We start from the raw sequence: 21,300 nt of genomic DNA on the forward strand, positions 1-21,300 counted from the left end.
TGCACCGCTACAGACTAGGGACCGAATGGCTCGGCAGCAGTTCTGCAGAAAAGGACCTGGGGTTACAGTGGACGAGAAGCTGGATATGAGTCAACAGTGTGCCCTTGTTGCCAAGAAGGCCAATGGCATTTTGGGATGTATATGTAGGGGCATTGTCAGCAGATGGAGGGACGTGATCGTTCCCCTCTATTCGACATTGGTGAGGCCTCATCTGGAGTAGTTTGTCTAGTTTTGGGCCCCACACTACAAGAAGGATGTGGAAAAATTGGAAAACGTCCAATGGAGGGCAACAAAAATGATTAGGGGACTGGAATACATGAGATATGAGGAGATGCTGAGGGAACTGGGATTGTTTAGTCTGCAGAAGAGAAGAATGAGGGGGGATTTGATAGCTGCTTTCAGCTACCTGAAAGGGGGTTCCAAAGAGGATGGCTCTAGACTGTTCTCAGTGGTAGCAGATGACAGAACAAGGAGTAATGGTCTCAAGTTGCAGTGGGGGAGGTTTAGGTCGGATATTGGGAAAAACTTTTTGACCAGGAGGGTGATGAAACACTGGAATGCGTTACCTAGGGAGGTGGTGGAATCTCCTTCCTTAGATATTTTTAAGGTCAGGCTTGACAAAGCCCTGGCTGGGATGATTTAGTTGGGGATTGTTCCTGCTTTGAGCAGGGGGTTGGACTAGATGACCTCCTGAGGTCCCTCCCAACCCTGATATTCTATGATTCTATGAACTTCATTATAAACTCATTGCAAACAAAGTGGCTTGTGGCCAAACCATTTTCTTCTATTTTTATCAATAATCAAATCTAGATGAGTGTGAGCACTTGATTAAATTTTGTATATTAAGTTATATGGAGCTTTTCTGAGAGTTTATTTTGGACTCTTGAAGTTACCAGATGCATCAGTGGAGTGATTGCATACTTTGAAATTGGATTGTCTCCTCACAATTTAGTTACTCTGGAAAATGTCAGAGGATGGGTTTCACTTGGGGAGTAAGTCACAGGTTTTTGTAGCAGTTAAGATAAGTCTCTCATGACTTAATGTGAAGGGAATCTCCATAAGAGACTATGAAAATGCAAACGTTTGGAAAAGAATGTGGGAATAATCTATGCTTTTCACTGGACTGTCTGTGGGGACTTTTCAGATCTTCTCTGATTCAACCATTGATTTTTGTGTTGCAAGCTGGCTCAATAGCAGTGGCTGCCTATAAATCAAGTGACCTGTGGCCTGTGCTCTGGAGAAAATAAGCAGCAGGAGCAAACAAAATATTAATTAATAATGGAATTATTAATTTCCCCCTTATTTTGATGGGTGAGGGTAGAGGGATGGGGAGAATAGACTGATGCACAAATAGCTTTCTAAATGGAATGTTCATTTTATCAAGTAGTAGTGGGCACTTAAGTATCATGTGTGACATATATAACACTTAAGTTCCCACATAGCTACATATAAACTTAAGTATCTGGATTCCTTTATTGCTGCATTATATTTCATCTGTGCAGGATATTTTGATGATTAGTGACTGCCTCAGCTATCATTATTTTTGGTCCATTCTAGTATCACACCACAATGAGCTTGCTGCTTTTGCTCTTCTGTGGATGTTGGTTAAAGCACGTCTCTAAAAAGAGAACATTGCCTTGATCCCTGCTTCTAGATCGTATGCTTTGAGTATAAGAAAAATAGGAAGTCGTCTAGGGCTTGTCTACACTACCGCTTAAGTAGATGTAAGTTACATCGACTTAAAGAGACATCCATGCGGCGCTATGACATCTCTTCCACAACACGGCTTCTGCCTCTCGTTGAGGTGGAGTAATTATGCTGACCTGAGGATGCTCTCCTGTTGTCAAAGTACATTTTCACCAGTCACACCACAGAGACACAGCTGCATTGGTGCTGATTAGTGGGATAGTGTAGACTAGCCCCTAGTTCTCAAAGGCATGGCCCTTTGAGGCACCAGTAGATGTCTCTCACAAAGATCAATGATTAATGTTTCAGTGCCTTCTAGAACCTTGCCTTTTAGTTCCTTACTGACAGCAGTCAGCGAAGGAGAGCCCTACCCCTATTAGGGCAGAATTGTATGCTGAGCTGTTGATGCCTGTGAGGCTGGGTTTTCGGCCCCTTAGTTTGAGTTTACTCTTTGGGATGCATTGATGGCCTCTGCGCTTTCTTCAGGGATATTGTTCTCTGCAGCTCCATTAACTTCAGTGCTGCACTGGTAGCTCTAGGGGCTTTATGCAGTGCCAGGTTGGCCTTTTGTTGATGTGTTGTCTCTGGTGTATGTCCTGAGTTGCAGAGAACACTAGGATCTCTTAACAATTGATGATCCTTAGGGACATTGAAAGTAGAGGCTTTACAAACTTGCTAGAGCTGAAAGCCATTAGGCTCCCTCTCAAACATTTTCTCCCACAGACCAGAGGGCAACTGGCGCAGATTTTCAGACAATATGGTCACAATGTATTACCTACATCAGAGGTGGGCAGACTATGGCCCGTGGGCCACATCTGGCCCACAGGACCGTCCTGCCCGGCCCATGAGCTCCCAGCTGGGGAGGCTTGCCTCCGGCCCCTCCCCCAAGATCTCCCCTCCCCTGCAGCTATGCTTCCACGCAGGCAGCAGGGCTGCAAGCTCCTGCCGCTCTGAGCAGCATGGTAAGGGGGCGGCGGCAGCACACACAGAGGTGGGGAGGTTGGGTAGCGGGTCCCAGGGGTCGGTTGGGGGCGGTTCCAGGGGGCAGACGGGACAGGGAGCAGGGGGCAGTTGGATGGGGCGGTCAGGGGTTGGGGAACGGGGGGGTTGGATAGAGTGTGGGAGTCCCGAGGGGCTTGTTGAGGTGGGGATGTAGATAGGTTGGGGCAGTCAGGGTACAGGGAGCGGGGAGGTGGGAGGGTTGGATAGGGGGTGGGATCCCAGGAGGGGGGCAGTTTGGGGCAGGGGGTCCCAGTCAGGGGCAGTCAGGGGACGGGAAGTGGGAGAGGGTGAATAGGGGGCAGGGACCAGGCTGTTTGGGGGACATAGCATTCCCTATCCGGCCTTCCATACAGTTTCGCACCCCGATGTGGCCCTCAGGCCAGAAAGTTTGCCCACCCCTGACCTACATGGACAGGGGTTAGTCACCCCTGCTGCGTTAGGAGGCAATCAGTCTGCTATACACTTTGCAGGTATTAAACTTTTCAGTCGATGGCTTGATTAGAAAAAATCTGGATCGTCTTGCGTTCAATCATCTGTGCAGTGTCATGACTGATATTTGTCAGGCTGCGGTCATCCATACATTGGCTAGTTTGTTACAAAGCAGAACATCTGCTTCAGTGCAGGTAAAGACCCACCACGCATATCAGACCTCCTTCGTTCACACTGGGGAAAAGGGCTCCAATGGCCATCTCTGTTTGTTCTCATCCCCAGAATACTGAGGAAGAATCAACAGAATAGTCAGGGTAACCTTAGTCACTTTGGTCTGGTCCTAACAGAGCTGGCCCTTCCAAAGTTCATCCGCCTACTTACCTCAGAGTCCAGATTTATTGTCCCAGCAGAACAGCTGGTTGTTTACTTAGGAGTTTCTTCATTTGACAGCACTGCTAACAAGCTTCTATGGAAGCGTGAAGGGGGTGTACCAGGCCCTGAGGCCCCCTGCTGGAGACCTCTTGGCCTTACCACACCACACCCCAGGAAAGAGCAGAAGAGGCGAGTCCTCCAGGTTGCCTAGAGGAGCTCTGGGAAGCAGCAAATCAGAAGACGCTGCAGGGAGCAGCCAATCAGAGTCCAGCAGGTTCATATAAAAGAGCTGCTGGAGTGAGCAGATTCAGTTGCTGGTTGGAGCCAGGGGATCAAGGAAGATGTTCGTTGCTGGCTGCAGGGACTCAGACTTCAGCCCTGAGATAAAGGTGAAAGTAGTGGGTCCACGGGGAAGTGGCCCAGGGTAACACAGCGATTAAAGGGACACAGCAGGTGGCGGCGGCTGCTTATAGGGTTGCTGGGTTGAAACCCAGATTAGGGGGCAGGCCTGGGTCCCCCCCAGCCAGCCACTACGGAAGTGGCTTAAGCCCTGAGAAGGGAAGTAGCCCAGGAAGGAGCTGAAGACCCTGAGAGAGAGGTGAGCATTTGTAAAAAGAAAAGGAGGACTTGTGGCACCTTAGAGACTAACCAATTTATTTGAGCATAAGCTTTCGTGAGCTACAGCTCACTTCATCAGATGCATACTGTGGAAAGTGTAGAAGATCTTTTTATACACACAAAGCGTGAAAAAATACCTCCCCCCACCCCACTCTCCCGCTGGTAATAGCTTATCTAAAGTGATCACTCTCCTTACAATGTGTATGATTGCTATTACCAGCGGGAGAGTGGGGTGGGGGGAGGTATTTTTTCACGCTTTGTGTGTATAAAAAGATCTTCTACACTTTCCACAGTATGCATCTGATGAAGTGAGCTGTAGCTCACGAAAGCTTATGCTCAAATAAATTGGTTAGTCTCTAAGGTGCCACAAGTACTCCTTTTCTTTTTGCGAATACAGACTAACACGGCTGTTACTCTGAAACCTGTCTGCATTTGTGGGACTCTTGATACCACCCCAGAAGGGGATTGAACTGTAACGAGTGACTCATCTGGAGAGCTGGGGCAATAGGCGAAGGCTCCAGGGAGGAAGCCCTGGGAGCACTGCTCCAAACCAGAGCAGGGACAGTTTGAGAGAGAGCCTAGAAGGGGCTGAGAGACTGTTTGAATCAGGGTGCTGCAATAGGCCCTGCTGGACTGGTTGAGGACTGAGCCCAGAGATAGGGCTACAGGCAGAGACTTTACTGAGGGCACTGTGGCAGGCCCTGGTGAACTACCCTGTAAGGGGTCTGTTTTGTTTGTGCGCATACAGACTGTGTGTGACTTGGCCAGAGGGCTGAGTCACTGAAAACCCACCTGAGAAGTTTAACTGCCAGCAGGGGTCACCGCAAGCAAAGCAGAGAGATGCAGTGCAGACACACCCAGCTGACAGGGGCTCTTGCATAAGGGGAGTGACCCTGCCACAGGAAGGATATCTTGTCTTCTCCTTGTTTGAGGAGATAAAGACAGTCCTGTTTGTCTTGAAAATCTTCCACTAGGAGGTGTTATGCTACCAGACAGATGTAGTTTAAAGGGTTGGCTTAAAGTTAGAAAGGTCTAGATCCTGGTTGTGTTCATTCTTGGATTCTAGTCTGGTGTTAAGGCTGTCCCTGGCTATGACTTAGGTCACTGTTTCTGCCAGCCATGTCCTTGCAAAAGGAACCATGGCATTTGTCCAGCCTCCGAAACAGTTTTTAAAGGTGTTATAAACTTTTGCCTTCTTGTGTGAGTGGTGTCAGATCCTAGTGTTTCACACTGTTACTAGCCAAAATTATGTAAAATTTTGTAAGTTCATCCAACCAGGAGGATGGAAGCTTTACTGGCATATGGCAGCCATGTGTCCTTCCCTGAAATCCATAGGGCTATGGAGTTGTGGTTCCACCATCTCAGATTACTATAGTCAGTCCTATATCAAGGGCAGATACTGGTTTTGGGAGGGCAGTACCTCTGTCACTGTTTAACAGGGCTCCTCACCCCACCTCCTTAAGGAAAGAACTGCTAGCTACTCTTGTTGTCTCTGTAAAGCAGGCGTGGGCAACTACGGCCTGCGGGCTGCATCTGGACCGTGAGCCATTTTAATCCAATCGTCAAGCTCCCGCTGTGGAGCAGGGTCTGGGGCTTGCCCTGCTCTGGTGCTCCAGCTGGAGATCAGGGTCGGGGGCTGCTCCGTGCGGCTCCCAGAAGCAGCGGCATGTCCCCACTCCAGCTCCTACGAGTAGGGGCAGCCAGGGACTCTGCTCTGCACGCTGCCCCCACAGCTCCCATTAGCCAGGAATCGTGACCAATGGGAGCTGCACGTGCAAGGCAGCATGCAGCAGAGCCGACTGGCCAAGCCTCTGCGTACGAGCCAGAGGGGGGACATGCTGCTGCGTCTGGGAGTCACTTGAAGTAAGCGCCACCCAGAGACTGTACCCCTGAGCCATCCCCCAGTGCCCCAACCCCCTGCCCCAGCCCTGATCCCCCTCCTGCCCTCCGAACCCTTCAGTCCGAGCCCGGAGAACCCTCCTACCCCCAAACCTCTCATCCACAGTCCGACCCCAGAGCCCGCACCCGTAGACAGAGCCCTCACCCCTTCCCACACCCCAGCCCCAATTTCATGAGCATTCATGGCCCACCATACAATTTCCATATCCAGATGTGGCCCTTGGGCCAAAAAGTTTGACCACCCCTGCTGTAGAGGCGATCTCATGAAAGAGAGGCAGCTCCCCTCCCTTATGCTTCAGAGCTACAAACAAAGCTCCTGGGGGCAGAAAGGAACAGAGGCACAGTTAGAGCGGGGAAGATATCTAAAAGTTTCTTCTCCATTAGAGTGGAGGTTGTAGATCTCAAGGGACATATGTATATGCCCTCTTAACAGCTAGCTATGTCCTAGAAAGGGTCTGGGGCCAAATGGATGAGTATGTGACCCGTACAGCATCGCTCTGTTGAGTCAGTACAATCAGAACAGGAGCTGCTGTTGACAAATGATTTCTCTTACTCTCATCACCTTTTCTGGCCTAACTTTTCTTTGGGCCCGTCTTCTCTTATTAACCCCATGAGCACGTCATCCCTTCCAGCAACAGTTATGGGCGTAGCAGTCATTCTGCTCTCAAATTCTGATGAAGCTAATTGTGAGTCAATCAGCTCCTAATTCAGCTATGACAGAGAATAAAAATTGAGCAGAACCAAGGAACTATAAAGTGCTGCTGAAGAGCAGATGGACTCAAGGGCTAGTCTGGTGTGGGGTGGAGGAGAGTTTTAGGAATGCTTTTTCTTGTTCACCACCTCTCACCAAATCATTCCCTCCCCCTGTTTCCTGTTGCCATGGCAGCTGGTTGGGCTGCTTTGAAGTTTTGCACTTGGTTAAAAATCTGAATTGGGGCCCCTCGAACAGCTCCCAAAACAGCATTTTAAGTAATAGTGAAACTTTAAAGCAATGTAGCCCCTTCTGAAGTGCTGCTGAGAAGTCTCACCACTGGGGAGTGCAGGCAAGTAAACGTCAATGGAAACAGCATATCTCTTGCCCAGCCTGGTCAGCATGCTTTAAAGTCAACTGGGCAGATTAAACCATTGCTTTCATTAGCGAAGGAGATTGGGGAGTGTTGAAAGTCCTATTGTAATAACCTCTGGGTAGAGGCATTGAGGAATTTCACAGGCCCACCAGTGTAAACTTTTTCAAAAGAACTGATTAACTGCCCTTGTTTTGTGTAATAGAATGTTATAACTGAAGTATTAACTTTTTTTCAGCTGACTTACAGAAATTGCTGCTGCACAGAGTTTCATGGTTTTTCCTGTGTAGTTAGTTTCTTCTTCTTTGTGCAGATCTTTCACACAGCACCATGTGGGGCAGAGCTTTAAAAATAGAGAGAGAAAGCGGTAACCACAAACAGGCAAAAGGGACTCAGGAACAGATATAGTACCCACCACTGCTTTTAATTCAGGTTTTTTTAAATGCCTAAATTTCAAATTGACAGTATCCTTATAATTTAACTGCCAGGAAATGCCTGGCTCAGAAGTCATTGCTATTATAAATCAAGCCACCTGAATAAATGAAGAAAATATAATTATGGTTCTGGTTTTATCTGTGCTTTTGACAATACCTTCCTGGTAGGTAAAGGCCTGTATGTTAACATGTGGGAGAACTGACTTCATTCTCAGTGCTCTGATAAATTTATAATAGAGCTTAACTGCTAAAGGGGAGAGAACAAACTTCTCCTTCATGGGAACATGTGACTCTCATCATAAATGGGAGGTTCCCGGTGTCCTTTAAGTCACTGCCCTACAGCTTTGCTCTTGAAAACAACCATACAGAGTGAATTGTGACCTTTGCAATTCAGAGTGAGCAAAGTGAGTTTGATTCCATTTATGACATGTAACAGGAACGTATGGATCATCTTAAAACTTGAAAGTACAGTCTTCTAAGGAGGGCATGTGGACTGTTGAGTATCACAGCAAGTGAAAAGCTAGAGGGTCTAATATGGAAACAAGACCTAAGCAGACAGCAGTGTGGTAATTCAAGACATCTCTTCTGCTCCACCTCACCCAATATGTGTTGAAATTGGCTTCTTCCACTTGCTAACAGTCAGAGTTAGCATCCTGCACACAGAGACATAAGAAAGAATATCTTGTCTGTATGCTGACTTGATACACTCTGATCCAGACAACTTATTTAATCTTCACTTGTGAGTATGTTGGAGTGATGAAAAAATGAAACATTTTGATTTAGAAAACTATTTTATGATCCTTTTAATATGAAAAGTAATAGCTGAAATCCTGTGCTGTTGCAGAAGTGTAATTCATTAAATCGTGGTTTTTGTTTTTTTTTAAAAGCCAAAACTGGCTGAAAATTTAAAAATTGGATGGTAAGAGGCCATGAACCTAGTGACAATCAAACCTGGTGATGAGCTGTGGCTTCATGTAAATGAGTGAGGGTGGGTGAATCTGTGTGGTGAGCTGGAAGAGTTGCGTTGATTTATATGTGGGTTGTGTTGTACTGGGAAATTTGTGTGGATTTGTGCAGATGATGAATGAGGGGCTGTGCTGCAGTGAGAGACTGGGTGTGTTTGGTGATGTTGTGGGTGCTGGTTATGTTGTGTGGGTGTCTTTGAAGAATTGTAGAGACAAGGTGGGTGAGGTAATATCTTTAATTGGACAACTTCCGTTGGTGAGAGAGACAAGCTTTCCAGCCCCACAGAGGAGTTGAGCCAAGTAATCCACCATCTATGTAGTATCCTTCATATAACCAACGAAATGGTTGCATGCAAATTAGTTGTAGAGTAAGTGTGGTAATTGGCTGGGTTACCTCTGATATTATAGTTGTCTAGGACCCTTGGCGTGGCATAGATACATGCCTTGCTGTTGCATGGGTGTAATTCATAAAACTGAAAATGGCTGAGAACTTAAAATTGGATGGTAACAGACCCTATCCCAGTCATGGTAGAACCTGCTGATATTCTGAATAAAAAGAGCTTTCAGCCATGCTCGTAGCTGTTTCCATTGCTTCACGCCAACTCAACAAACATTCTAGACTTCAGAGTAACAATGCTGAAATCTTATATAGATAACTGGCCTGAAGCATTCTTAATGCCTTACATATGCCATGTCATTGGCGGGGAGGAGAGGAGGAAGGGCATGGGAATTCCTCTAGTACAGTGAAAAGAAAAGGAGTACTTGTGGCACCTTAGAGACTAACACATTTATTTGAGCATAAGCTTTCGTGAGCTACAGCTCACTTCATCAGATGCATGCAGTGGAAAATACAGTGGGGAGATTTATATACATAGAGAACATGAAACAATGGGTGTTACCATACACACTGTAACGAGAGTGATCAGTTAAGGTGAGATATTACCAGCAGGAGAGCGGGGGGATGGGGACGGGACCTTTTATAGTGATAATCAAAGTGGGCCATTTCCAGCAGTTGACAAGAACGTCTGAGGAACAGTGGGGGGTGGAATAAACATGGGGAAATAGTTTTATTTTGTGTAATGACACATCCACTCCCAGTCTCTATTCAAGCCTAAGTTAATTGTATCCAGTTTGCAAATTAATTCCAATTCAGCACTCTCTCTTTGGAGTCTTTCTGAAGTTTTTTTGTTGAAGAATTATCACTTTTAGGTCTGTAATCGAGTGACCAGAGAGATTGAAGTGTTCTCCTACTGGTTTTTGAATGTTATAATTCTCGACGTCTGATTTGTGTCCATTTATTCTTTTACGTAGAGACTGTCCAGTTTGACCAATGTACATGGCAGAGGGGCATTGCTGGCACATGATGGCATATATCACATTGGTAGATGTGCAGGTGAACGAGCCTCTGATAGTGTGGCTGATGTTATTAGGCCCCCAACTAAAACCTCTCCAACGCATCATCAAGGATCTACAACTTATCCTGAAGGATGACCCATCACTCTCAGAGATCTTGGGAGACAGGCCAGTCCTTGCTTACAGACAGCCCCCCAACCTGACGCAAATACTCACCAGGAACCACATCCCACACAACAGAGTCACTAACCCAAGAACCTATCCTTGCAACAAAGCCCGTTGCCAGCTGTGTCCACATATCTATTCTGGGGACACCATTGTAGGGCCTAATCACATCAGCCGCACTATCAAAGGCTCGTTCACCTGCAGGAAATTAGATGTTTCCCAAATTTTCTCTTATGCTCTTCAGTACAGAGGTCTGCTCTGGCCTAATTTTTAAGCTTGGAAAGGGTCATGTCATTTTCCAACCTTTCCCTCCCAAACCCGAGTCAGCATCATTGGCGCAGCAGCTGCATGTGCCACATTCCTGCCAGTTACTGCCCCCTTCTGCACTGCTTGCATGCCATGGAGCAAAAGGCACTGTAACTCCTTGGCGCACTGTCGATCCCAGGGACAGGAGGAAGAGACCCCACCCTAAGAGGGTCAGGTTGTTTTCGCACTTGACTTGAACCAAATGCTTGTTGTCAAGTCCTGTCACGGTCAGGTTACAGGGCTGTACATCAGTAAATACATCGTAAACTAAACCACCTATGCAGTAGCATAACAAAGGGCCATCTGGAGAGGAACTGTGTTGTAGAGCTGATGACAGAGCCCATATCTCCTGACTCAGGGCTGTGCTTTAGCCACTAGACCGTGTTTTGTCCCCATCTTGTGGGGCCAGGCTAGTCTGGTCAAAGGTTCAGAATTGATCATTTCTCCCACTGTCATTAAATAGATTGATTAAATACATGTTGAAATGGTTACACTTGAAGTCTGTCTGTCTATTCCAGTTTAAATTCACCAAATATCAAGTAAGTTAATTTGGTTTAACCCTTCAAGACTAGACAGGTGGACTAATGCTTTCTAACTTGTATATCTAAGACTAGAAGCCCCAAATATATATTTTGTCTCTTGGCTTATATACTACAATTGGAGAGTTTCAAGTTCCATCATTAGGGCCCTACCAATTTCATGGCAGTGAAAAACATGTCACGGACCATGAAATAAACCCTCCCCCATGAAATCTGATCTCCCTGAAATCAGCTGGGCTCGGGACGGACAGGACTTGTCCTTCCCCTGTACAACTGTTATCGGAGGAAGATCAGACCCACCTCCCACATGTACCACCCTCACTTCTGTGCTGCAGCAGCCCCAGAGCTGGGATCCGGACTTCCACCCCTTGCAGCTCCTGCCTAGGCTTGGGGCACTTGAGCTGGGGGCTGCTGCCACTGCCTGCAGCTCCTGCCAGAGCTCGGAGCTGCTGCTCCCTTCCTTCTTCCTCCCCCTCCCCCCAATGGCTCCTGCCGGGGCTTGGGGCTCTTTCACCCCGCCCCCCACACTTCTCCTGCCCGGGCTTTGGACCCTGGGCTGGGGGCTTCCACCCCCCATGGCTACAGCCCAGGCTCAGGGACCTGTGCTCTGGGTTTTCGCTTCCCACAACTCTTGCCTGAGCTCCAAGCTGGGCTCTGAAGGCAGCACAGAAGCAAGTATAGTAATCCTGCAGCCCTTCTACAACAGCTTTGGGACGCCACACAATCCCCTTTTGGATCAGGACCCCCATGGTTACAACACTGTAAACATCTGCAATTGTGAAATTGGCCAATTTTAAGACCCTGTGGCTATGAAATTGACCAAAGTGAACCATGAATTTGGTAGGGCCCTATCCATCACCCAGCAAATTAGTGGCTGACCTCTTGTAAATGCTGAAAGCCAAATCTTTACTGTAAAAGCCCTTAGAGTGAGTTGGGAAATCTCTGCTATATAAACAGAGCTTTGAGTCAAATATATATATATAGTGTATGCGTGTACCCCACTATCACCATCCAAGTGGTTCGTTGTTTCCAACCAGTAAGCAGAATAGCACTGGAGAAATCCCAATTCATGGAACCATGGAGTAAGATCTTTTCCTATTTACTGTGGTTCACTTGAGAATGACGAGATAAGATGTGGATGAGAGGAAAGCAGTGGATGTGTTGTTCCTTGACTTTAGCAAAGCTTTTGACATGGTCTCCCACAGTATTCTTGTCAGCAAGTTAAAGAAGTATGGGCTAGATGAATGAACTATAAGGTGGATAGAAAGTTGGCTAGATTGTCGGGCTCAACGGGCAGTGATCAATGGCTCCATGTCTAGTTGGCAGCCGGAACAAGTGGAGTGCCCCAAGGGTCAATATCTTGTTCAATATCTTCATAAATGACCTGGAGGATGGTGTGGATTGCACCCTCAGCAAGTTTGCAGACGACACTAAAGTGGGAGGAGAGGTAGATACTCTGGAGGATAGGGATAGGATACAGAGGGCCCTAGACAAACTAGAGGATTGGGCCAAAAGAAATCTGATGAGGTTCAACAAGGACAAGTGCAGAGTCCTGCACTTAAGACGGAAGAATCCTGTGCACCGCCACAGACTAGGGACTGAATGGCTCGGCAGCAGTTCTGCAGAAAAGGACCTAGGGGTTACAGTGGATGAGAAGCTGGATATGGCTCAACAGTGTGCCCTTGTTGCCAAGAAGGCCAATGGCATTTTGGGATGTATAAGTAGGAGCTTTGCCAGCAGATGGAGGGACGTGATCGTTCCCCTCTATTCGACATTGGTGAGGCCTCATCTGGAGTAGTTTGTCCAGTTTTGGGCCCCACACTACAAGAAGGATGCAGAAAAATTGGAAAGAGTCCAGCGGAGGGCAACAAAAATGATTAGGGGACTGGAACACGTGACTTATGAGGAGAGGCTGAGGGAACTGGGATTGTTTAGTCTGTGGAAGAGAAGAATGAGGGGGATTTGATAGCTGCTTTCAGCTACCTGAAAGGAGGTTCCAAAGAGGATGGCTCTAGACTGTTCTCAGTGGTAGCTGATGAGAGAACAAGGAGTAATGGTCTCAAGTTGCAGTGGGGGAGGTTTAGGTTGGATATTAGGAAAACCTTTTTCACTAGGAGGGTGATGAAACACTGGAATGCGTTATCTAGGGAGGTGGTGGAATCTCCTTCCTTAGAAGTTTTTAAGGCCCGGCTTGACAAAGCCCTGGCTGGGATGATTTAGTTGGGGATTGTTCCTGCTTTGAGCAGGGGGTTGGACTAGATGACCTCCTGAGATCCCTTCCAACCCTGATATTCTATGATTCTATGAATCTCTACAGAGGTTTCAATTGCTATCCAGTTAGAAACTGTTGATTTTGAGAAGTGTTTCGGTTAAAGGCCATTCACCCAGATGCACAGATCTGGGCTTTTTCTTGGGAAAGAATATGTAACTTTAATGGGAGTGAGTGAAAAACCTGCCTTCTCTAAAGCATTCTGCATTGTCAGTTGCTAAAATGAGCAACTGTCAAGTAGGTGTGGTGTCTGTTACAAGGCAGTTAGCATTGTGGAATTGCCAGTTAGAAGATAGGAGCGCACTGACATTGATCTGCCATGCTGGCTAAGCTATTTTTCTGTCTCCAATTCCTCTCTTCCAGCTTCAAACTCTGATTCAAGAGACTGACCCTGGTGCAGATTACCGCATTGACAGAGCTTTGAATGAGGCTTGTGAATCAGTAATACAGACGGCTTGCAAACACATACGATCTGGAGATCCAATGTAAGTGGCTTTTTCATAGTCATCCTGTACTTTACACGTGCCCAGTAGCAACAGTAGAGCTCACTTGAGTAACCAAACGAGATATCAACCAGTCTAAAAATGAAGACTCCCAAGCAATCAAGAGCATGTACCAGCAATTTATATAGCAGCTGGAAGTGGAATGCAATCTGCATGCAGCTCTTGCTGTGGATCATGCTGAATTTTTTTGTTATAGGACTGTCATGGCAATAGCAAGGGTTGTCTAGCTTTATTAGTTGTAGGTTGAGCTTGTATCATTTGGTGTGCTATCTTCTGTTACACACAGCTTCATAGTATCATTTTTCTAAAGAGAAATGCAGTAAAAAAGTATCAGAAGGTTTTTTGAAAGATGAGAGAGGGAAATCCACGTTGCAGAGACAACTGTCCTATTTATACCCTCTTCTGAGCCAAATTTTTTTATTTTTATATATAAATAAAAATATGATGCTTTTGCCCGATTTAACTGTGAACACATTTGAGTCTAGTTCATATAGACCGTGGAATTTAACACAGCACACATGGGAGAGTAACTATTTTGATTTATTCCTTTTTTTAGGTAGAATGATTTTTGTTTTGTTTTGTTTTATGTGTGTTTGTGTGTTTGTTTTTAAACCTCTACGATGTGACTTACAACTCTTACCAGCCAAAATTTTTCTATGGAAAGGCAGATCCATAGAGTAGAGTAGAATCAGTAAAATGACTGGTGTATGTGGGGGGCCCACAGCATGGCCTCTCTCCTTTCTCATTTTCTTCTCTCCTGTTTCCTTTCCATTCCCAGGATTCTGTCTTGCCTTATGGAGCACTTGTACACTGAGAAAATGGTAGAGGACTGTGAACACAGGCTCCTGGAGCTCCAGTACTTTATTTCTCGTGATTGGAAGTGAGTATTGTTAAACAGAGGGTTTGATTTTTCTTCCTGTTACACAGTTCAGCTGTGCCAGATAAGCAACCCCCTGTACACCAGCACTGCTTTCTGTTGCTCAGCTGGAGGTACTTTATACTAGTCACCAGCATGTTTATGCCCTGGAGACTTGGCTCCTCATCTCTCTGTCCAGTGCCTTGGAAGCCAAATCTGCTGTGGGGCCACCCTCCTATGCCTGGTGTTGATACAGAACTAGAGGTTCAACTTTCCAACCTATATGTCCTTATTTAGAGCTTTAAGACTTGAGAGGAGGGTAGGCATGTGCATAATTATAAGGAGTTCATTGCCTGCCTTTCAGATGAAGTTTACTTGCTCAGTGGATGGGCATTATCTTCAGTAGTGATGGGTGGGTATTCCTTTAAAAATCTTGCTCTTCAGTATAGGGAGGATTCGCTATTTCTGTAAGAGGTTTCCTATTCTTTTATGGAACGTGGAATGCTTCCATTCCTGCCTTGTTTCACTCCCAAAATCCTTGTAAACCCTGTCTTTCCAGCCAATGTGGACTAGGTGGAATTCCCTTTAGAGCATCACTGCCTTTTTATTTGGCCAGAGTATCTCCAGTGATGGGCAGACACATTTAATTTCCCTCCTTCCCCTGCCTCCCTTGATGGCTGCATTTATTGCCTGTCCTGCACTTCCAGCAGGGAATCACTTGTTTGAACCAAACCACTCGATTAACTGCAGAATTTTTCCTTCTGTTGACTAATGCGTATTTAACCCTCATGCTGTTTGAACAAAGATCATTCTAACTCAAATCCTAAGTGGACAGCTGGTGCCCAGCCTTTCATGTTTATAACCACCGGTCCCTTGAGTTGGCTAATGAAGCTGCAGTGTAATTCCCGAGGAGTGCAGGCAGAATGGAAATCTTGCATGATTTATTTTTCTTATTGCTTCTGAAAAGCAAGTGTTTGCAGAACTGTTTTCTCTACAAATCTCCTCCTCCTCCCTGTCCTTCTGAAAATGCCATGAAGGCCTGAAGCTATTTATAAACCTCACCACTAACCCTCTCTGCCACTACATTTCCATTCCAGAGGCTCACAGTACCAATCTCTCATTTTGGTGTAATATAATTAAACATTTCCTCCCAAGAGCAGATTCCATGTGTGCAAAGCAGGGACACTGAGGCTTCACTTTGCCCTGTCACCCAAATCTGAACTGACTTTGGTTAACTGGAACTAAATCTGTCTCCTGTAAAACTGAGACTTATTTCAAAATGGAAATAATGGTACTGGCATTGGAGGTGCTCTTTAGGCAAATCTAGTGTGTACTCTGCTTTGCTTTATCGCCTGTCATACTACCTCAGGGAGCTGATTTTCTCAGATTTCGTGCACTAAGCATTGCCAGGCCTCCTCAACATAGGGATGGGAGATCTTAAGGGAAAACGGGGGTGCTTCAGGAAGTGATGTGGGTGATTCATTCAGTGACTTCCTTATGAGTCTGTACTAGAGCAATCCCCTTGCATGTTATGGGAGACTGTGCTGCTGGAGGTGGCCACTTTTGGGAGAAGATATAAAATCAAGATCCGGACTACCTGTAGACACCAGTGGTACCAGAGCATTTGTTGCAAGAGTAAGGACTTGATTCCAGATTGAGTGTTATACAGTCTGCCAGCCTGTTGGTTTGGTTATAGAGTTCTCATGCTTTGCTGTGTTCAGTTAATAGTGGATCTGTCCACTTCATAAGCATTCTGTGGTTTCTGTATCCAAAAATGTATAAAGCATTTGGTAGGTGTTGGGGTGTGGAAGGTGCTGTGGTAATGATGTTGGCTTCCTTTTTTTCTTCTACAGATTGGATCCAGTCCTTTATCGCAAGTGTCAGGGAGATGCTTCTCGACTCTGTCATACCCATGGCTGGAATGAGACTACTAGTGACCTGATGCCTACAGGGGCTGTCTTTTCCTGCTTGTACAGACATGCCTACCGCACGGAGGAGCAGGGAAGGAGGGTATGCACTCAACATTAACTTTTCATTCTCTTCATTGGTGATCTGTCAGAGTCGGATGCATGTTCAGCTATCAGTCATGCTGCCTTGACAGTCAGTACTACTGAAAACTAGTTCGAAAAGGCAGTTGCTGCAGATATTTATTGCATCAATGCAAAGATCTTTACCAGCTGTGTTCCTCCATGGACATGCCTCTAATGTCTATAGTAGAACTTCAGTAGAAAAAGGAGAAATGTGGTGTCTTACCAGCAGAATTGCCACCTTGAGGCATTTGTCCAAGGAGTTGCAGCAAAGCTTGAGACCTAAGAGTGCTGTGTTTAAATCTGTGCATAGACACTATGTAAAGGCGTCTAGCAAATCATTAGACTGCCATGTGCTCCAGCCACTTAGCTGCCAGACTGCTTTTATACAAAAAGTCCCGCTGTCATAAAGGCCAGGCTATCTATTCTCAGATTAAGACCTGAGTCAGTTCAAAGCAACTTCCTTTGGTTTACATAATCTATTAAGAAGGTCTCTGTAGTGACATAGATTATTATTTTAACCCTAGGTAGCAGAAACCATAATGCATTTCCCAGTAAAATTTATGACTAGAGCACAGTAAAGATTTGACTTACTGCACGGCGGCTTTCCTCCTTGGATATGTGCTTTCAGAAACGTTTTACTGCTGTTCAGTGGGTTCTTGTGCTGAGTTTGCTGCCCTCTAGTGTCTTTGTTGAGGGACTGAGCCTCTTGGAAACATTTTGGTGCTCAAAGTTCCATTTGCTTCTTTGGTGGTTGCGCTGTAGGATGCAGTTCCAGTGATCTTTGGTGGGATTATGCAACAATCTTGCTTACGAAATGATTCCCTAGAGCAGTGGTTCTCAAACGTTTGTCCTGGTGACCCCTTTCACACAGCAAGCCTCTGAGTGCGACCGCCCTTATAAATTAAAAACACTTTTTTATATATTTAACAGCATTATAAATGCTGGAGGCAAAGCAGGGTTTCGGGTAGAGACTGACAGCTCATGACCCCTTATGGGGTTGTGAGGTTCTGACCCCCATTTTGAGAACCCCTGCTCTAGAGCCTGATGTAAATTGTCTTATGATGGGGAGGTCAAATATTGATCAAAGGTTCCTTCCTTGTAGGGAATGAATTTTTTATTCGGTGGTTTCCAGTTCAGCCTTTTAGTGCCATGAGCTGAACTTTTCGTTGTAATGCATTTTACATTAGTGCTAACCACAGAAATTTCATGCCACTGCAAATGATGTGGCAGTTACGGGAGAAAAGTTCTTTATATGTGGGGAGCAGGTGTGTCGGCAATTCAGTGTTAATGAAAGACTGATCCCACTGATTAGAGCTGTGCTTTGCCCACAATACTTGCCTATATAAATATCCCACATGGTATTTACCTAATTTCCAATAAGTGGTGCTCACAATGTTCTATGTAACTTTCAATACTCCATTCTGTTCCAGGTTTAAGACCTCTTATAGCTCTGCCAGTGCGTCTCACACCTGAGCTGCAGCATATCTTGCTATTTCAGCACTGCAGCCTCCCAATCCTCACCAGCATCACCTCCTGCTGTTGCAGTCCTGAACCCTTCCACAGTTTGCCCCTCTATTTCAGTCTTGACATCATTATCCTTGTTATGCTAATATAGGACTCGCCTAAAGGAAGTGACAGGACACACTGTGCAAGGATAAGGGCTGTCCTTCATAAACTGATGCCACCACTGAGTTATGAGTGTCTCCAGATTCAGACATAGTCCTCAAAAAATAGAAAACCTCTTTTGTTGTGTAATGCAGCGGTGTCCTGTTTGCCAACTTAGAGGCCTGTTCTGGTATTTAGTTCCAAAGCCAAGTGAATATTAGCTTCCAGTAAAATGTTCATTGCTGAATACTACATGCCATAAAGACCACGGAACAAAGTATCCATCCCTAGGGGAATATGCTCTCCAAGCAATGAGGAAAGCCAGAATTGAGGATACCTTTGGAGCTCAGACCACCTGGCTGGTAGAGGCCAAGCTTATTGTGGGGCTGATGCTCTCTCACTGGAGGTTAGGAAGAAGAGAAATTTCTTGTCACTTTCCATGGCACATCATTTAATAGTAACTGAACAAATCAGTTTGCAATATAGCAGGTCAGAGCTGCACATTTGTCCCTTTTAAACTGTTCTCTGCTCCCCATTTAGCTGTCACGAGAGTGCAGAGCAGAAGTACAGCGAATCCTTCACCAGCGTGCAATGGATGTGAAGCTGGATCCAGCCCTCCAGGACAAGTGCATGATCGACCTGGGGAAATGGTGCAGTGAAAAAACAGAGACAGGACAGGTACTGTGCAAATGCCTTTTTGTATGGGGATGAAGGAACCCCTTTGTTGCTGGCAGGTGTTGATTCTTTATGTTCATAGCTTATAGTTTATTACAATTTGTAAATTTCCCAGGCACTTTAATAAATAAAATATATAATAGGCAAAAAGACATGGGCAGTAATGTCTGTGAAGAAGAAACTACACAGCTCTGGAAGTTGCTTTGTAAAAGAGATCTGAATGCTTAATATGAAGTGATAGTTAACACCATGGGCTCTCCTTTGATATAGCAAGTATCTTTTTTCAACTCATATTTGTAATATCCTGTTACAAACTTGACATTTATTTTCCCCATAAACTTTATCCCATTTCCGTTTGGCAAATATTAACGTGCTTCCTGTGTTTGAAAAGAGTGAAATTCATCTGCTGCTCTTTAATGAGACTCCAACAGATAGTTCTTTTATATTAAATCATTGTGCTCTAGCATAGCTCTGGGGAGAGAGCTGTTAATTAGTGTATGCGAAAGAGAGCACCTCACTCATTTTTTTGAAGGGTTTCTCACTGATAGGTTTTGGTATCATAGGTTCTGGAATTAAGGGTGCTGGGGGTGCTGCCCCACCCCCTGGCCTGAAATGATTTCCTCATACACTGGATTTACAGTTTGGTTCAATGGTTCTCAGCACCCCCACTATACAAATTGTTCCAGCACCCCTGTTTGGTAGTTTGGGATGTTCGTCCATGTATGAAGGTTATACCTATCAAACTAAGAGCAAACCATCAGACAAAACGTTCCAGCATGTGGTGTTCCATCCTAAGGGCATTCCCAGTCACTGCTGATAGTGTCTGTAACTTGATTTTTGCAAAACATTTAAACTAAATTTGAAAATTAAGAGGTGCTTACATTGTATGTTCAAAATGTGATTAGCTTTTTAAAAAAAAAATAGTATTTTTCAACTAGAAAATAAGACTGAGTGGACAGAGGTTCATTTTCATCCAGAGATATTTTCCTCTCTAAAGCAGAAAAATGCAACATATCCCAAATTCAGAATTGTCCTTGGATTCAAGACCATCTGCATTGAAAACATGAAAATCTTGTCTTCAGGGTGGTGAAAAAACCTCTATCAAAATAAACATTTTTCATCATTTTCACTTAGCTCATTGGCTGTGGGAGGCACCTCGATCTAGAACAGTAAAGGGTTGGGGGTTAGAAGTTTGAGTTCTGCTGCTGTGTCTCCCCTTGTGCAAATCACTTCTCTTGTGTGCCTCATCTTACCCTATCTGTAAAGCATCAAGACCAGCATCCCCAGCACTTATGAATTTACTAAGGAAATGAGCAGGGAAGCCACTGGATGGTTAGTGCAAGCACCAAAAGAGCAAGAAACATGAAACATTAAAGATTTTGCATGTTCATTTTAGTATAATCTAATCCACCAGTCCTGCAAGACTGGTCTCCAAGCTACTCTATAGCTGAGGCCCTTCATCTAGCATAACACCTTGTTGCTCTTGCAATCTTGAGTTGATCTGAACAACTGGAACTTTTCCGAAGCAGTGTTTAGTTCTCAGAAAGCAGGCAGAGGTAGGGTACAGTGAACATTAGGGATCCTTTACTTGCTAAGATGTTGTATGTATCATAATTTCTCTGTCACAGGGCTCTGAATTTTCAGTATCTTGTCACATATTAAGATGACTTGTCTCTCTGTAGGAACTTGAATGCCTCCAGGACCATCTTGATGACTTAGTGGTTGATTGCAGAGACATAGTTGGAAACCTTACTGAGTTGGAGTCTGAGGTAAGCAGTTTGCAGCCTGGCACAAAGGGAAGAGTCTGTAACAAAGCATGTCCAGCTGCCCTCATACCAATCCTGGAAAAATATATATAGCATTTCTGTGGTGAGTTCCTGATATGTCATCAACCCACCACAGAAATGCAACCATCTTTAAGGTGAAGCAAGTCATCCCGTGTCAGTACTGCACAAGTTTTTGTAGGGAAATGAAATAACAGCTGGGATTTGAGATGCGCTCAGTGCAAGCACCACAATGAATGTGGCCAGGGTACTGGGGCTAACACCTGTACTCTTGCAGAAAGGAACACAAGAGCTGTAATGACCAAAATACGCTCAGGAGCTCAGATTTTGGCCTTCTCTGAAAGCAGTTCCAGCAGCACACAGCGCCCACCTAGTGTTTTGCTGGAGGCAATGTTAGGCAGTGAGTGGTGGGAAAAGCATCATCCATGGAGTCGACTGCACCACTTCTTGCAGCAGCCCACGTTTTCATTGAGTGCCTTTCCATCTAATCATTGGCTCTGCTTTACATCCGAGACGCTCTCTGCTCTAGGGGCTGTTTCCTTTCCACGCTTCGAATGCATTTTGCTGAAAATGGCCACTAATCTCCAGGTGTCTAGGTTGCTGTGTGGCACCTATCACTGTAGTGTCTCTGGAATGAGTTCCTCCTAGCGAGACTGAGCTGGCTGAATTATCTGAGTGGTAAGGGCTTCTCCAGCTCTGTGGAGAGCTGTTCTGCTCCAAGCCCACAACCTGGAAGGCTCTCCCAG

At 45.4% G+C, this 21,300-nt stretch overlaps 1 protein-coding gene across 1 annotated transcript in view; it reads left to right on the plus strand.

The window, feature by feature from the left end:
* Positions 1 to 21,300, plus strand: part of GLG1 (golgi glycoprotein 1) — a 187,538-nt gene that overhangs the window by 128,823 nt on the left and 37,415 nt on the right. The window contains exons 9-13 of the mRNA XM_037877969.2: positions 13,465 to 13,586; positions 14,383 to 14,484; positions 16,314 to 16,470; positions 18,636 to 18,773; positions 20,453 to 20,539. Of these exons, the coding sequence (XP_037733897.1) occupies positions 13,465 to 13,586; positions 14,383 to 14,484; positions 16,314 to 16,470; positions 18,636 to 18,773; positions 20,453 to 20,539 (606 nt within the window). The remainder of the gene's footprint in view (positions 1 to 13,464; positions 13,587 to 14,382; positions 14,485 to 16,313; positions 16,471 to 18,635; positions 18,774 to 20,452; positions 20,540 to 21,300) is intronic.

Source organism: Chelonia mydas, chromosome 12 (genome assembly GCF_015237465.2).
Source record: "Chelonia mydas isolate rCheMyd1 chromosome 12, rCheMyd1.pri.v2, whole genome shotgun sequence".
Classification (NCBI taxonomy): Eukaryota; Metazoa; Chordata; order Testudines; family Cheloniidae; genus Chelonia; species Chelonia mydas.